The sequence below is a fragment of the Pinus tabuliformis genome, chromosome 3_1, assembly GCF_031772625.1.
Source record: "Pinus tabuliformis cultivar Carrire ecotype Pingquan chromosome 3_1, CPIR1, whole genome shotgun sequence".
NCBI classification, from domain to species: domain Eukaryota; kingdom Viridiplantae; phylum Streptophyta; class Pinopsida; order Pinales; family Pinaceae; genus Pinus; species Pinus tabuliformis.
Genome location: NC_142301.1, coordinates 219,457,727 through 219,476,818, shown reverse-complemented (window position 1 = coordinate 219,476,818; position 19,092 = coordinate 219,457,727). Strand labels below are relative to the sequence as shown.

At 36.4% G+C, this 19,092-nt stretch overlaps 1 protein-coding gene across 4 annotated transcripts in view; it reads right to left on the bottom strand.

Moving 5' to 3' along the window:
* Nucleotides 1-19,092, bottom strand: part of LOC149186580 (ARM repeat superfamily protein) — a 482,448-nt gene that overhangs the window by 423,872 nt on the left and 39,484 nt on the right. For all 4 annotated transcript variants that reach the window (XM_089411041.1, XM_089411042.1, XM_089411043.1 and 1 more), the window contains 2 exons: nucleotides 12,447-12,519; nucleotides 1,010-1,071 (listed from right to left, as the gene is read on the bottom strand). In XM_089411041.1, the coding sequence (XP_089267167.1) occupies nucleotides 1,010-1,071; nucleotides 12,447-12,519 (135 nt within the window). The remainder of the gene's footprint in view (nucleotides 1-1,009; nucleotides 1,072-12,446; nucleotides 12,520-19,092) is intronic.

The following is a 19,092-nucleotide window of genomic DNA, read 5'->3' as shown; positions in this document are numbered from 1 at the left end:
TTAAATATATAAATAATAAATATATAATCTCTCTTATATATAAATATATTCTCTGGGTGTCTCTCTTATATATATAACCTCTCTAATATATATAATCTCTCTTATATATAAAATGTCAAGTTCATTATGAGTTCTCTGACATGTTTCTCTAGTTATTCTTACGAGAAAAAACAACTCTAATGTTTAAGCATTGATTGCCACAGAAAAAACAACTCTAATGTTTAAGCATTGACTGCCACATACAATATGCACACACAATCTTCTGCGATATATATACATAAACAACAAAAGAAATACTCATCAGCTTGACATCCTAGATATCGCCCTTACATCGAGGTGCCACATGCTTCCTTAACCCATCAAGAGATTGCTCTAGTTTCTCAATTAAGGATATCGATGTTAAAGATGTCTTTGGCCTTTCTTCCTGCAAATGTTTCAACATAGGCTCATGTTTTGTGGGCAGTTCAACATATTTCTCTACAGGTTTTGTATTCCCCAACCCTAGGGAACACCGGAACTCCAAAAAAACAGTGTTCAAAGCTCCCGGAACTTTCCCAAACTCCCATTGAAGCTCCCGCTGAAAAGGTAACGTTCCCATACAGTTCCAAAGCTCCCGGGAGCGCAAGAACCATTGGAACGGGTTTCCCACCTCTCGGGAGCGGTTCCCGTGTAACTTCATTTTCAAAACAATATGGCCAAGCTACCTTATTTATACCAGCTTTTAGCTTCACAAAATTGTGTCAATGTTACAACATAAGTTGGCCATAGTAACATTTATAGACATGTTAAAAGATATTTAAGATCACTCCTTTATATGATGCCACACTGGACCGTTTTATTCTAACTTCAAACTAACTGATATTATTTATACAAATAGTGAGCTTGACATTGCCATGGAAACAGAAGAAATAATGAAAGTTGAAAACTTTTACTTAAAATAACTACCGAATAGTCCAATCTAATGAAAAAGAGAAATTGAAATACAGAAGCAATAATAAAATCCATATACCATTCTTTTGGATAGTCGAAGCGTGCAATTTTTGACACCAAAACAGCCATTTGAACTGCAATCTGCAATACACATAAAACATAATTTGCATCATAACATAGAATTTAGAATGAAAAATTAGAAAATTCAAAGAGGAAAAATACACAACCAGAAACCAAAATCTAACCCAACATTTTTCAACTGGGACGAAAAGGCGTCTGTCTAATTAATAGTAATGAATAAGTGTTTCGCAGAATTGCAAGTTAAGATGGGATGCACTGTAAAGTAAGGTATACACATGATCGTACAATCCAATCAAAGTTGCGAGTTTGGAATAACAATGAGAAAAAATTAATCAAGAAATAATACTATGTGTGTGTTTCCTTCAGGTGACTTCCTAAGACACACGCCCAGGTGTGATTGATGCTGCCTAGACTTGTTTCTCCATCCCATTAACTGCATTCCTATCCTCATAAATCTTCATGGATTCAATGGTATATCATTCCTGGTTCCCAACTATCTTAAGATCAGTTGTGCTAGATTATGCTGCAAGATACTTCAGGCTACAGTTGGTATAGTTCCACTATGTGGATTCCCTTACTTGGAAGTGATACTTGAGTTTTTATTTACTTGTGAAGTGTACTTAGCATTCGATGGAAACTTTGTCACATATAACTGAGCAAGGATGCTCCCTCGTTACTATATTAAACCATGTCAGGGCATAACTGTCTTTGGATAAGGGTGTCTTAACCTAGGCCATTAGGTATACCTAGGAATTCACGGAAGGTAGCATAGTCATATTACCTTCACACTTGACACTTTCTGTTAAGTTCCCTCTATTTCATCTATAAAATCAGCACCCCCTAACTTATGGGAAACTCATTAAATGTCACCAAACAAAAAGGTCAAAATTGAAGAAAAAGAAGACAAGAAAAGTGCAAACCTTAGATAAATCAAGCCAAAAAAAAGCTAAAGAGGTCATGAACAAATCAAATAAAGTACAATTATTTCACTTTGGTTCCCGCTCCCCCCCTTCCTTTTCAAAGACCTAAGAGCAAAATGTATATCTACAGAGAAAAAAACCTGGGAAAAGTAATGAATAATCAAAAGAAAAGGAGGAAGTGTCAGCACACTGAAACAGTAAAGGCTCCCATCTCAGAAAAAAGGTTTTGCCAACAAACGAAGACTCCTGGCCACAAATAATCCACTAGTTGGACAGTTGAACTAGATAAAAAAGGAAAAAGAAATGAAAATTCCTAGACACAAACTAATCAGCTTCAAGCCAGCTTGCACAGAACACATTCCAGGTTTCAGTGATACAATGTCGATCCATGGGGAAGAACCCATTTCTGCCTTCAATCCAGTCCACACTAGATATCTTGACTTAGTACACACAGAGGCACGCACCGTAGCATTTGAACCCTCTCAAATTTGTCTCTGTGTATCCAGATTCAGGGCCTATTGCTCGGTACCCACAATGATCATAGCAAACAAAGACTTAACACATTGAAACTGCCAGTCAAATAGCTCTGTTTCTATTCACTCTAAGCCACAGCAACTTATACATTAGATTGCCTGCAAATTGAATATCCTTTTATCATGCATGGGTAACAAATAAACTGGCTTTCTTTAAACCCTTGGATATTTACGAGATCCAGTGCATCCCCTTAAACAAAACATGTGAAAATAAATGTGTGGTGTCTCATCTTACTGTTGGTATTACATTTACTCGTTAAACACTGATATCTGATTATATGGTGATCAAAATTCATTTGGGGAAAAGTTACAGTGAATGTGAAATGGTAATAATGGAAAGAGAGTTAACACTGACATATCACCTCGTTAATTTACTAAATTGCTCACCAAACCCTAGCACTTATTCAAGAATAATTTTTGGTGTCTTTGTGGTGAACATATTCTAACAAACAATCAAAAAAAAGGAAAAAAAATTAAAGAGTATATGGTTGCTTATATTTCACACGGTTATGATGGTATCAGTTTATTTTTATTTTAATCCATTAAGTAACAAAGTAATCTGCATTAGTGTTGCATTTTCTAAGCACCATTGATAATAACAATACTGTTAAGTTTAGGTATGTTCTATGCATAGAGCAATTTATTTCAATTTTCACATTTAGCTCAATATCTTTTCCAGATTAGCAATCACATCAGCATTAAAGTAAACTGCAGATAGAACATAAATCGCAGAAGACAAGCCAAGACAAGGACACAAGATGTGGCGTTAGCCAAGGACAAACCCCAATGTGGGGAAACCCTTGATCAATTCTTCTTATATGTTCTTCAATAGTTCAGCAGAGAGAGAGAGAGATAGTACATTTACAACAGAAGTCAACACTTTGACTTATCTAGATAAGGCATAGATCATAGCATAGATCATCTCTAAGAAGATGATACATGAAATCAGTTGAAGACATGCTGCTTCAACTGATTCTCCAAGGTGACTCCTTCACCTATCATCGTGTTGCATCTCGTCATCATGCTGCACCTCACCGTGCTGCACCATGCTGCACCCATCATCACAATGCTGCATCTTATCATGCTTCATCAATCATGACAGTACCCATCACTGTACTGCATCATGTACCCTCATGTGCCATTGTTGCACCTTGTTTTGCCACCATGTGCTTGCTGCACCTTGCTTACCATATTGTTGTCCCAATTGTTATTGCAGCACCATGTCTTGCTGTTGTTCCAATTTCTATTGCAGCACTATGTCTTGCTGCTGTTCCAATGCTTATTGTTGTCCATGTGCCTTTGCTGCCATGTCATAGCTGTCCCATGTATCTATACCAATGTTGTGAAAATCGTGATCGGGATTAAATCGGCGCGGGGAACAAATCGGAATTATCGGCAATAAATCGGAAAAAATCAGAAAAAATCGGGAAAAAATCATTTGGTACAAAAATATTCTTTTTTTTCATTTTTTTTCAATTTTTTTAATATCTAAACCATCTACAACATAAAATAAATACATTGACACATAAATATGATAAAAAAACTAATATATAAGATGTTTAATATCATTTCAACCACTAAAATCACACATAACATTGAATCATGTCCTGAATAGTAAGTCCTGACTCCTGAGTCCCAACTCAGCCTCAAAATATCAACAAAAAATATGATAATGTATCACATCATGTCATAATGTCATATACAACAAAATGAAAGTCTAATCCTATTGATTTCCTCTACCCCTCTTGCGAGAAAATGCCACAGCTTTCCCTTTCCCTCTAGATGTAGATGCTGGTGCCTGTGCTGGTGGAGATGGCAGTGGAGTCTGATGTGCTCTAGAAGCTGAAGAACTAGAAGTAGGAGCTATACGAGGTAGACCACGTCCTCTACTGGTGGCAAGGGTAGCCCGGGCAGGTGGTGTCACCTGGAAACATTACAATCTCCCAATCCTGAAATCCTGAAAAACTGATAAGTCTGCTGGATTTTAAATGAAATCCAATGAGGCTGGAACCACTCTCAAACATCCTGAGTCATTTCATGGTAATGTTAAAAATTTAAGTAAAAGGATGAAAATGAAGATCAAGGAGAATGTCACTTTTACTTTAAGAATTTAACATTACCATAAATAGCATATCCATACTAGGGCCCAAACTTGATCATTAAGCTGCCACACACAAAAATTATTTGTTTCTTTCAAAAGAAATTGCATGAAAAAACCCAAAAAACGTTATAAAATTATGTTGTCGTGACCCCCGGCGATTTTTTTAGTTTTTGTCGTGATTTTTTCGTTTTTTATCGCGATTTTTTCAGTAAAAATCGGCAAAAAAAATACCGACGATTTTTTCGTATAAAAATCACGATTTGATCAGCAGAGGGAAAAAATTGTGATTTTTTCATTAAATCGCGATTTAATCGCGATTTTCACAACACTGATCTATACAACACTATGTACCAATGTTGCATTAATCGTTATCGGGATTAAATTGGCGCGGGGAAAAAATCGGAAAAAATCGAAATTATCGGAAAAAAATCGGGAAAAAATCGTTTGGTACAAAAATATTCATTTTTTTCATTTTTTTCAATTTTTTTAATATCTAAACCATCTACAACATAAAATAAATACATTGACACATAAATATGATAAAAAAACTAATATATAAGATGTTTAATATCATTTCTAGTGCTAAAATCACACATAACATTGAATCATGTCCTGAATAGTAAGTCCTGACTCCTGAGTCCCAACTCAGCCTCAAAATATCAACAAAAAATATGATAATGTATCTCATCATGTCATAATGTCATATACAATAAAATGAAAGTCTAATCCTATTGATTTCCTCTGCCCCTCTTGCGAGAAAATGCCACAACTTTCCCTTTCCCTCTAGATGTAGATGCTGGTGCCTGTGCTGGTGGAGATGGCAGTGGAGTCGGATGTGCTCTAGAAGCTGAAGAACTAGAAGTAGGAGCTATAGGAGGTAGACCACATCCTCTACTGGTGGCAGGGGTAGCTCGGGCAGGTGGTGTCACCTGGAAACATTACAATCTCCCAATCCTAAAATCCTGAAAAACTGATAAGTCTATTGGACTTTGAATGAAATCTAAAATTCTACTTTCTCCATATGAAATCCAATGAGGCCAGAACCACTCTCAAACATCCTAAGTCATTCCATGGTAATGTTAAAAATTTAAGTAAAAGGATGATTTTCATCCTTTTACTTTAAGAATTTAACATTACCATGAACAGCATATCAATACTAGGGCCTAGACTTGATCATTAAGCTGCCCCACTCAAAAATTATTTGTTTCTTTCAAAAAAAATTGCATTTCAAACATTTAGCATCCCTTATAAAACCTCGCTGCCCCGACTGCCTGGCGATTTTTTAAGTTTTTATCACGATTTTTTCGTTTTTATCGCGACTTTTTCATAAAATCGCGATTTTTTCAATAAAAATCGGCAAAAAAAATCTGGCGATTTTTTCGTTTAATTATCGCAATTTTATTGGCAGAGGGAAAAAATCGCAATTTCTTCATTTTATCGCGATTTTCACAACACTGTTATGTACCTTGCTGTCCCATATATCTTGACAGCACTATGTACCTTGTTGTCCCATATGTTAACACTGTTGTACTAGTTGCCTACTGTTGTCCCAAGGGTTACTGCTATCCATGTGCCTTTGCTGCCATGTCACAGCTGTCCCATGTATGTATACAACACTACGTACCTTGCTGTCCCATATATCTTGACAGCACTATGTACCTTGCTGTCCCATATATCTTGACAGCATTATGTACCTTGTTGTCCCATATATTAGCACTGTTGTACTAGTTGCTTGCTGTCCCGTGCATCTAACTATCAGTCCACAAACAGCCCTCAATTCGCTGCATGCTACTGCTGATTTCTGCCTAGGGTTCTGTTCATGTACTTGACTAGTTAGGGCACACCAACAAGCCTAACGTATAGGGAGAATACCCCTGTTTGCCTTGCTGTCCTTAGAGATGACTGCGGCCTAGTTAGGAGGTCCTTTCTCTCCCAACAGCTGCTGTAATAGTCCCTTACTGTGTCCCTATAAACAGAGATATACACCCCAATATCATGCATAAAACAATCATGAAACTCACCACTAGTCTGCGCCTGATTTGCACGGTAAGACTGCTCCAATGTGTCACCTCAAGCCATCCTTCTTGCCTCATGCAATGACTAAGAGCTGCAGCTCTTCTTCTCTAAAATCTGCACCCAAAACAGTCCACAAACTCGGACCTGCCTCAGCCTTCCTTGCTCCAAATTCGCACTATATTTCAGAACTTAGGATTGCATTAGGGCATCCAGCGTTAGGGTTGTTTTAGGTCTGTGTTAGGGTAGCCTTCTATCTGCATCTAGGGCAGCCTTCCATGTGTGTCTAGGGAAGCCTTCCATCTGCATCTAAGGCAGCCTTCCATGTGTGTCTAGGGCAGCCTCTCTTCTTCCAAAGTCTAGGGCTTCCACTCCTAGATTTCTCTTCCACTAAAACCCAAGACAAGTGGAGAGAAATCAAGATAGAAGTGTGTGTGAAATGACTCTCAAGTCATCTCCTTTTATACTAAAATGTTGAGCACATGTGGGGTTTATTTGGTTGCTGGCCAACCTTGACGAATTGTCTTATAACACAAATAAATTCATAACTCCATGAATACTTATCAGAATCGGATGATCTTTAGATCAATCCTACACATCTCGATGAGAGGGATCCAACAAAAATATCAGCTGCCATAAATAAGATGACCCACATGGAGTTTGGCCCTAGTTGCCAATTTTAACAAATACGTCTAAGGTTATTTCATTGTTCACCCTTTACTTCAATTCTTCAGTGTAGTGATATATCTTCAAGTTCATTCTAATTCACTGTAAATGAATTCTGGATTGTCATATGATTTAATATGGTACATGGCAATGGAATAAATTTTATGGTGCATAAAAATTACGTGAAAATGTGATTTTAATAATTCTAGGTAACAAGTCCACGTGGTCTTGGATACACGGTGGTCGGGTGCTCTGTTAAGGCACTCTGTGATGTGAAGTCACCAATTCAACTCCCCGCTCCAATCGGCGTGATATATATATTGGACATGTTGAAGATGTAGTCCTGCCAAGCTTACAAAAAAAAATCTTGGGAACAAGTGCATTTTTATATTTATGCCCCTGGCCTTGAAATCACACACTTAAAAGGAGATGCCTTAAATGCATTTGACATGCACATGCATTATTGATGCCATAATAAGTGTCTTCGAGCAAACACATTTGGATGATTGAAGGATTGATTCATTAGTTGGAAGACTCACTTTAATGGTCTTTCATCAGCGTATGATTTACTTTGACTCAGCAATGATGATACAATGATATAACACTTTTCTGCATAAATGACATCTATTTTTTTAGTTGAACAAACACAATAGCACTTAACATGGTCATACATGTTTCTAGGCAAGAAATCCCCTAGAGATTTTAGGTGAGAGATGTGTTTTGGTTATGGCTAGGTTTGGGAAAACACAAGCAAGGATACCCAAGACTTTAAGAAGCTGCTCATTGAGCTTCAGGCTCGCCTTGTTGGAGGTCCAAGCAACCCTTGTAGGTTCCCATTCAAGTAGTATTGCATTAGATAGGTTTGAACATGGACATTACTTCCACATACCTTGATTATATCGAAAGACCCCTTGGTCTCCTGAAACCAACCATTCGTCCACTTAACTTCTATAGTGCATTGAAAATAGCATTCGAGAAGACTAACCTCTCATATTGACCATGTGTCGTTGTATCTGAGGGTTATAGCACCAAGCAAACCCTTTGTCAATGAGCCATTTCTAACCAAGAAAATTATAAATTTAATCTATGTTATTTAGCAACATTTTGTTTTATTGTGGGATTTATTACCCCAATATCACAGGGGTACAAAAAAAATTTGCAACATTTTATCACCACCATTATAAGCCCAACGTCACAAGTCAAAGCATTTAACAACTATGTGAGGTTTTGTATTATGTATCCTAGGCCTATGTCTTCTTCTTGAGTATGTATCTTGTTGTCTTGGTCGAACCATTGTCGGTTCGTTGTTGTTCACTTCAAGTGCATCTCGTCCTATATAGGATTGGAAAGTCTTAGGTGATCTTACTTGAGGACTCATGGTTTTATGGGAGCTTGCTTTTGTAGCAGTGATCGTAGGTGTATGGGCCAATTTAGTGCACGTCACAGTGCACCTATGTCTTTACCACATGGTTGTGATCTATAGAGTATGTAGGTGGCCTTGGCTTTGGTGCAGTATTCCTCAAATAGCTCTCATGCATTGCAATCTCATTTTTTATAACTTTCACATTTCCCAAGGCAATACACAATTCCCAATGTAAAGTGGTCTCAATGGTCAAAAAGTCAACTTGGTCTCAAAATGTTTAGTTTGATGAGAGGAGTCCATGCCACATTAAATTTTTCCAATCAGTGGTGGCAATGGTTAGTTACAATTTCGTCAAACTTGGTCAACAAATCAAACAAAGTTTCCAAGGGGCCATATAGGGGCAACATTGGGCAGAGTGATGCATGCATTATGTCAAAAGTGGTCTACTCAACAAGGGGAACAAAACCCATGTTTCGGATTTTCCAAATCCTCAACAGCGTTAGAGATCATCAAATTGGGTATGAAGATGTGGCAAGACAAGTTTCCAAGTGGCATAAATAAAGGAATATTTTGACAAAATTTGACATGTAATATCTCAAAAATGGTCTACCAAACAAAAGTAACAAAACCCATGTCTCGATTTCTCCAAATTCCCAAGGGTGTTAGAGATCCAACACATGGCATGATGAATTATATTCAAAACATTGCCTCTGTCTTCATAAAGCTTTGTCCTCAAAGCTTAATGATGAAAGGGTCAAATCTCTTTTCCCGTTTCATATATCTTCTCATCTTAGAACTTTCATCTTCACTGATACAAGATGATATGATCCTCTGAGTAATAAACAAAATTGTTGGACTGAGAATGGATCTAACCATCCAAAATTGATCTTCTATGGAATCTTCCGATCACTGGAAATTTGTAACGAATTGTTATCATAGGACTGGATTCTACAAACTTCAGTATTCCTTGGAACATAAATCTTCCTTTCTGAATGGTTCAAATATGTAGACGGACTTAGTTGTCTACTCTTGTGATTTGGATGTTGATAAGGAGTTCTTGTGGTTTGATCATGCCCTAATTTGTTTGTGGTGATTTCTTGTTTTATTGAGGGTATCTGATTTCTTTCAAGTTGAAATTGCTTGATTATTTGTGAGATCTTCACTTGAATTTTTTTGTTGTTTGCACTGCAAAGTCTGCGTGCATCTTCACTTCAATTGATTTATCCTCTTCTTGAGTTTTGATATTGATTGGATCAGTATTTGTTCCTTTATCTTCGACTTGGACTATTACAAATGGAAACTTCAATACTTCTTCTTGAGTAAGTTGTTCTAATTTGTTATTTAGTGACTTCTTGCCACTTTTAAGCTTCTTAATTTGCGTAAGTAGGGTTTGCTTATGATTCCTTAGACGTGAAAGTTACCCTTTTCTTCAACATGGTCTTCCTTGACATTGCTTCTTTGAACCTGCATTGTTCTTTCTTTTAGCATGAGCGGAGAATGCAGTAGGATCATTCCTATTTGAAGGCATGTCTCTCTCCATCATCCTTGTCTCTTCTTGAGTACATCTAGTCAGCATTCATCAAAACTTGGAATCCTGTCATTGTTGAGGATAGTAGTGTTGAACACATGCCATTCACGAGGGAGACCTCCAAGGGGAATGAGAGTGAGCTCCCTGTCATAAATTTTCAAGTTATATTTCAAGTTATTTAAATGGTGAATGCCTAATTGGTTTACTAACTTTCTCCTAGAACTTGTTAGATTTAACAAGTCTTCCTTAGAAGTCTTACTTAGGGTCTACCCCCTTGGCTTCGCTAGGAGAGAGCCTAGACGGGAAGAGTTGGGATTAGGTGACAACCCCTTCTCTAAGCATTGCCACAAAGAACACACCTTGTGGGGTTGAGGATTTTTCCCACAAGTCTTGGGTGTGCAATTTGCGAGGACAACATCGCCTACAAGCTTGATCACAACCACTTGACTTGTACACCTTAACTTTCTTCTCTTCAAATGGGCTTCTTGACTTGGCTCTTTAGACTTGATCTCCTACATGTCAGTTCTTTGTATTTTATCAAAAAGAGGTCTTCCCATCTGGCACTTCAACTTACTCAACTCTTGTTGTTCATTGTTCAATTGTCACCGGTTAGGCTTATTATATTTTCAAAGAGAAGGTCTTCCCACCTAGCAAATTGTACTCAGCATTGTAGATTTCTTTCTGCTATGTAGGATTTTTCAACACACTTGGAACCAAACAGGTCTTTACAATCTTTAAGGTCGGCTTCCTGGGCCTATCAACCTTTGCGCTAAATGCTCACCTTATGCAGCCCACATGCCTATCACAAAAATTGTCCATAATAGCCCTGTTCTTATTGCACCTATGTCCACAATGGATCTTGGCCCTATCATCACCTTAACATCTCAACTACTTCAGCTAACAACTCCCTTAACAATGCCTTAGCCAACCAAACACAGCCTCCAAAGATCCCCGAAACAGTTCTCCAATAGAGCTTGACCACATCAAAGCTCGGACCAGAACTTGGTCTATAATAGGACTGCACCTTCAGCCACAAACCAAACTTAAACTCGGCCTTTAACACACCAGAAACCAGCTTTCAAACAAGGCCTAAACTCAGCCTTCAAAATTCTAACACTCTGCCTTCAAACTAGGGCTAAACTTGACCTTCAAACACCAAATTCGGCCCCGATAACAGACCTGAAACTCAGCCTCAACAAGATTGAAGTTCAGCCTTCAACAGGCCTAAAAATCGCCTTCAACAAGGCTAAAACTCAGCCTCTAGAACAGCGCTGCAACTCACCTTCTAACCAAGACCAAACACCTACCCAAAGAGTGCCAAAAACTCTTCCCACAAAAATCCTCTCCAACTTAGCTTCACTTCACTTGGTTCATGAGGTATGAACCTCAAAACTGCTCCTTCACTTGCTTAGACAAACCCGAATTCACTTGAGCAAGTGAGTCCTAGGTTCCTCCACATAGCGCCTATATATAGTGCGCTTGACCCCAAAAGCAGGGCAGACTTGCCCACAACCTAGGCCAACTTGTGCAATGGTTGGGCTGATTTGGCAGATTGTATAATGAATATTAAAAAAATCATTTCTCCTCAACCGTGAAGAGTCATATACAGTTGGAAAGGTCTCAAAATCATCTTTCCAACCAGATATATTATATTCCTGTTTGAGCTACGTATATGGAGTAAAAATGCATTCAAAAATAGGAGATCTAAATGGGGCATCAAAAAGTCCAAAAACGGTATTTTTAAGAGGCTTGAAATATGTTATTTGACTATGTAACTTACTCTTCCATTTGGACAGCCTTTGACAGCAATAACAACCATTTTCAACAGAATGTCCCCAACAATCTCTCTTGTGCCAATTGTGACAAAGTTATCAACCTCTTATAAACTATTATGACCCTACTTGAAAGATAGTTACTGCTTTTAATGTTCTTTCAAATTGCAAACTATTTAATATACACATGTACAATAAAATTGGAAATACAGTCAGTAGAACAACCTATGTAATAATTTTATTACATATAACAAATTTTCATATATATATATATATATATATATATATATATATATATGTTGCTGGGAAGGGTCGGCAGGGAGTGGGTGGAATTACAAATTTTTCTTGCTGGCCATCATTCATGTATTGACCTTGTCTATTTTGCACTGACGTCTGAAGACTACTAAATTTATATGGTAAGTATGATGTTAACCACAAAGTGGATATGGATATACAAGTCATATTGCATCACATGGAACTTGCTTTTCTCAAATAAAGGAGTAAAAGCTATGAACTGATATAAGAGGAACCAAACTGACCTGAAGATTTTCCTCCCGTATGAGTTCCAAAAGTTTCTTTCGCAAATATGGTTTCTCTGAACTGCTTATACCTCTATTCCAGACACCACAACAACAGAACTGTCAGAACCAATATTATCGGGCAAAGTATTTAAAGGCTACAATGCAACTAAGAAACTGAGTTATTGGCATACATGTATAAATGTGCATATTTTGTTAATCCACACACTATGGTGAGGTAAAAAGTTTTGGCTTTAGCAAGCCTTAGTGTACAAAATTGAGTAATCATCAAACTTGCCCACTGAGTTGAATTGTGCCAAATTCACTAATAACACTAATTCATTAAAAATTATGCTCAACCAAATCATGTCAAACTGTATAAATTGAATCAGCAGCATACATGTATAAGCTATCTAAATATCAAGCTATATCTTATACTTAATTTACATATCACTGTCTTCATTTGCACCCTGAGCATTACAGATACATTCAAGCAAGCAAATATGCAAAGGCTGTTAGATTTATAAATGAACAACGTACATTTGTTACTAGTTATTTTGGGTGTGATAATCTATACACATGATGTGTATGGTCTAGGGGAAAAGAAATGAGCAGTTAAGAGGATATGTGTTAGCTTTCAGGCTTGCTTGTGAATATTTTTGGCTTCTTATTAATTTTATTTTGTTTCTTTCATCAAACAATTACCAAAATTCAAACATGAAGATCACAGAAAAACACTGAACACAACATATAGGCTCCAAGCCAGGGCAAAACCCCTCCAAGGGGAAAGCCCAGAAAAATTAACTTCTTATAGATTCAGATCAAATGAGATATCCAAGACCTATGACGACAGAAAATTTCCACCTCTAGATGCCAAGACAAGCCTTCTTTCCTTTCAGCATATTCCTCAGTAAGATACTAAGTTACCAGGATTCGGATACGGATTCGGATCCGGATCCGTCATATTTTTGAAAATCCATGATCCGGATACGGCAAGGAAACGGCAAGTGCTATATATATAGTTACAATACTTATGGCTATTAACATAATCTCTCTTGATACAATTTAATGACCTTGACATGCAACTACATTTTTATGTGTAGACAAAACCTAGCTACATAAACTAATCCATTGGAGTTACATAAGGGGCAAAATTATGTTCTTATCAAATGCTTAAAGTCTTTGGTTGTTAGCTTAATTCCTTATGTTTTGAGGAAAAAAAGATTTTAGCCAATCAACATTTTTTATATAAAAATACAACTTAAATAAAAAAATTTAAATATGTATAATTTGTGTTGTATGTATCTAAACATTTTAATAATATATCTATATATATATATATATTTTTATTATATACATAATAGAGATATAATAACATATATAATCTTTTTAAGTATTTAATTTAATAATTTCTTTACTGAACCCGACAGAAAATAAAGCATAAAATAAATTAACATATTTATATTTATACACTTTTTAATAACTATATACATAATCTTTTAAATTAAAAAATTCTTTAATGAACCCGACAGGGAAAATCAGGGATTAAGTAAATTAATATTTTAAATATTTAAATGTATATAAATTTTTATTTATATTTGGATATATAAATTAATATATTTATATTTACACACTTTTTTAATAACTATATTATTGAACCCGACAGAAAATCAACGATAAAGTAAATTAATATTTTAAATATTTAAACGTATATAAATTTTTATTTTTATTTGAATATATAAATTATATGGTATAATTATATAATATAAATAATATAGATATAAAAATAATGCATACGATTATATAATCTAATTAATATATACCATATAGACACACTTTAATAACTATATACATAACCGTTTAAATTAAAAAAGAAAGGAAAAATTAGCGAACCGGACAGAAAGCCAATGTATCAACAATTACACGGTTTGGTGGTGACATTCGGGTCTTTAGTGAACCCGACGGGAAAGAAAGTGTGGGATGGTGAAATTCGGCTTTCCTATACACGCTGCTCACCATGTGACGACACTTTGAAAAATTACTATTGAATTTGAATTTTGAATTAAACGCATCCACGATTCGCTGTCCAGCTGTGAATGAGCACAGGCATTGAAATTCAACTAATACGAAACTGCAGGGAAACCTTGTAATTTTTATATTTAAAAACCGAAAAAGAACAAGATGCACATATGAATCTCGGGATTCGTTTTATAGTGGGACACATTTCTTTCCATCAGCGCATGAAACATTTATCAAACAGATTTTGGGCGGATCCAGCCGAATCCGAATCCGGTTCCGGATCTGATCCGGGGATCCTTCCCCCAAGATCAACAGGTCAAAGGATCCGGTAACATAGGTAAGATACCAGCAACAAGAAATGTGCCAAGGCAAATCTTCCACAAACCCTAGCTCAAGAAGAACTTTTTTTCAGACTTCGGCCCTCCACTTCTTCTCTGCCCACTCTGCGATATTTCAGATCACAAATCATCAAGTATGTGTGTCAAAATGAGCTCTATCTCCCTCTATTTATATAGTTCAGAGAGGGTGCGAATAGACACGTCCATTGGAGCAGGGCCAACTTGACATGTAGGTCATCTTGGCACCTAGAGGGGTTTCTGTCCCAAAATTACAATTTACAGAAACCAAAAAAAAAACAAAAAACAAAAAAAAAACTTTTTCTTGATCCAATCCAAATTGAAAATGGTTGATTGCTTTTGAGAGAATCTAAAGCCATCAGAGAGACGTTAAATCACACATCAAGAACTCTCTTACAATAAAGTGATCCGATCCAAATGAACTGAGGTTCCTGGCTCTTTTCATCAGGGAGATTTCCAGTCAGAGATCTCACCTCTTGCACACTCCACACCCCCCCACCTTAAGCGAACCAAATAAATCCCCTCATAATTTCATGCCCCTCCATCAGTTCAAAGCAACAAAAGATAGGCTGAGATCCAAAGTACTTTAGACCATAAACTTAAAGTGGTGACTTCGAGTCTCCTCTCAACCCCCCTCCCCAAGGATTGACCAATATGTTTGAGACTGGTTCAGAGGTGCAGGACCATACATCCAATCACGTCCTCATAGTGACAAAGGGTTCAACTCTAGACGAATCCAGGGCATGGCACCTCTTGCCCATCAAATTGCCTCAAGGACCCAACGACGCAGTCATAGTTGTTGAAAATGTACCAAGGGGGTGTTTCCTACGCCTTTCTCCTTTTTGCCTAGGGAGAAACAAAAATCACCTTTTGTCTAAGTGATATTATGAGTTTATTAATATCAAGGGGGCTAATGTACTTTTTATGTGGAGATGTACTAGGTACTTTATTATTAAAGTCACGTGTTTTAAAAGTCACTTTATGTGAAAAAGTACTAAGTACACTTTTTTTATTAAAGTGACTTTATGAGGAAAAAGTGACCATGGTACTAAAAACATTAAAAGTACTAGGGAGGCTCATTAATAAAAAGGGGACCACATGAGGAGGGGTCAAGTAGGGGACTCATCTCCACCCTTGATCTAATGGTTTGAGATTAAATCTCAACCATTAGATCTTAGGGATAGGGTTTCCATGTTATGAAGAAGACAAAAGGGAGAAAAAAGGAGTAAGAGATCATTTAATCTCATGAGTACATTGAGAAGAAAAGAGCAGCTTGAAAAAGAATGAGGGCTTTGTGAAGAAATCGTACAGCAGAGGCTAAAGAACTAAGGCTACAGTAAATTGAACTTCTGGGAGGTCAAGCTGAAGTCATAAGGAGGGCACGAATTACTGTAGCTGCTTCAGTCACTTGCATACAGGTCGAGTTTCAGCCAGCATATAGGCAGCAGTTATTTCACCTTATAGTCAGCCACTAGAAGGTCAAAAAATTTGGGCCTGTACTATTCAGATTTCGGGCCAGTCTGAGATAGCCTGAACGTAAATTCTGGGCAGTCTTCTAAGTGTTTTTTCTGAGTGCTTATTGATTCAGATTTGGGTGAGAACTGTCATCAAAAACACCTGTGTATACTAGCAGTGAAGAACCCGAGTTTCCTGGAAGAAGGATTCAATTTGGTGGCTTGATTCCTATGCTCAGAGAGTTGATAAGAGGCTGTGGTCTTTCCTGGAAGGAGAGGACTGTGAGAAGGTAACATCAGTCACAAATTTCAGTATAGAAGGAACCTCTGAGAACCAGCTAAGGGAAGATATAAGTCGTACTCTTCTTGTATTTTGTTGTCCTAATTTCTTTAAAGAAGCAAAAAAAAATCTTTCTCCAGCAATGGTTTTCAACTTTTCCCCAAGAGGCAGTGGGGTTTTTCCAAGGTCATCTTGACCAAAAATCATTGTGTCTAAATCTGGGTGTGCCTATTTGTTGTTCATTGTATTAGCTGATAGTAGAAGCACTCTTTAATGTTTCCAATGAATGCATGAAAAATTTATATCAGTATGCCAAAACATGTGGGTTGGGCTTGATAAACATTTGCAAAAGTTGTAAACTGGTTAAGGGTGCAGATCATTTCAACTTTCTACAATAATTCTATTCAAAGTTTCTTCCCGTTGACCTCGAATGGTAGGAGAACTAAGCTTCCTCTCTCTTACATCCCCCCATGGGGTTACAACCAGATTACCTTATGGTACTCCAGGACTCAGACAATAAGCTAATGCAACCCATGTCACTCCCCTAGCCATTAGTCATCAACTCCAAGAGACTTAGATCTCATTGGCTTCATCTTCAGATATTTCTCTCTATACTTATTGACTAATACTGAGTTGTCCAACTCCTGCCTTGGACACTCATTTTCCAAGTTACCAGGATTCAGATCCGGATACGGATACGGATCCAGATTCAGATACGGATACACCAACTTTTTGAAAAGACAGGATCCGTATACGACAAGGAAATGGCAAGTATAAACAAAAATAAAATATTTTATAATTATTAAATTTAAATTTATATAGACAAGGAAACGATAAGTATAAACAAATATAAAATATTTTATAATTATTAAATTTAAATTTATATAAAAATAAAAATAGAAACACATTTTGTTAAATATATAATTTTTAGTACTTATCAAAATAACTATTACAAGAATAATATCAAAATTAATGTATCATTTATAAATATAATTTAATTATATAAAAATATTTAAATTTTAAATATATATATTTTATATAATATTTAAACAAAATAATTTAATAATATTAAAATTAATACATCATTTATAAATATTTAGACTTTAATTCATAGTTATTATATTTATATTAAATGGTTATGAAACTTAATTTATAAAAGTTACTTTTTTACAGTTCAAAAAAAAAATTAAAATTTAATTAAAATATCTAAATAAATGTTTGGTGGCTTACCATATATGCATTAAAGCTTATAATAAGGAAAAAGTAACTAGCGCAAACTAGAATAATTTATTATTCGCACCTTTGATTTTTTTCATTTTGGTTGACTCACTGACACCCGTTAATAATTCATTTCTTAACCATAATCCATTTCTTAACCCGATAATGGTTTATTATTCCCTTTTCTAATTTTTTTTCATTTTAGTTGATGTTGAATTATCCAGTGTCGCTGACGCCAGTCGAATAATTCATTTATTGACACATATTATCGGGTTATCCATTAACTCGTCTGCATATTTTTTAATTCTGATGTTTGCGCTGACATCTGCTTCAGAATTTTGCGCTGACGTTTGTCAACTTCACCCACCGACCGATGTTGGGGGCAGATCTCCTTGGATCCAGATCCAAATCTGTCTCCGATCCGAGGATCCGCGGATCTAGCCCTTTGGCCTAGCGGATCCGGCAACATTGCTCATTTTGTATCTACTATCACCATGCCTATGATTTTGTTATATATATTATAAACCTTCTTTAAGGCATTAGCTAGACTTAGTACTTAGTCTTGTCCCTTGTTGCACGACTCTTATAAGACCTGCCAGTCTTGACGGGTTCTATTGCGAGATGGGACTCGCATAGGACCCGTGGTCTCTACCCATACTGATCCAAACCCGCATAGAACCCGTCTACGCATATTGAACCCGTGAAGAATCACATAGGACCCACATAAGACCCGTGGAACCACTCAAAACTCGTATCTTTTTTATTTCTCTTTTTTTTTTGGAGATTGTATTTTTTTAAGTTTTGTATGTATTTTTCCGAGTCTTATACAAGTCTTATACAGGTCATTCCCAAGTCTTATACAGGTCACTGAGTCAATAGCCAAACGAGCTTTATACGAGTACGAGCCATGTAACATTGGTCTTGTCAGATATTTACCCAGACTATACATTCAGTTTTCTTGTAATTTTCTTTCTCTGATTATATACAGCTGTTTTTGTAGTCCCACAATGTATTCAAACTGGATGTATCCTTTAATCCAGTTGACCTACTTATGTGGTCATTTGTTGGACATTAATAAAATTGTATTATCTTATCTTAAAACCATCAAATCAATAATCACCTGGAAGGCTAAAAGTAAAATGTAGGGAAAATAATTAGAGTCCTGACAAGAATCTTTTAAAGCAAAAGCAATATCTTGATTCACATGTAAGCACATTGCAATGCCTTACGTAACAAAGTAGAATCCAGTCTCACAGATGTATGCCCTTTAATAATTCATGCTCAACACATGACAGTAAATGCAGGATCAGATGTCTTCAAAAAGAAATGTAAGTAGAACC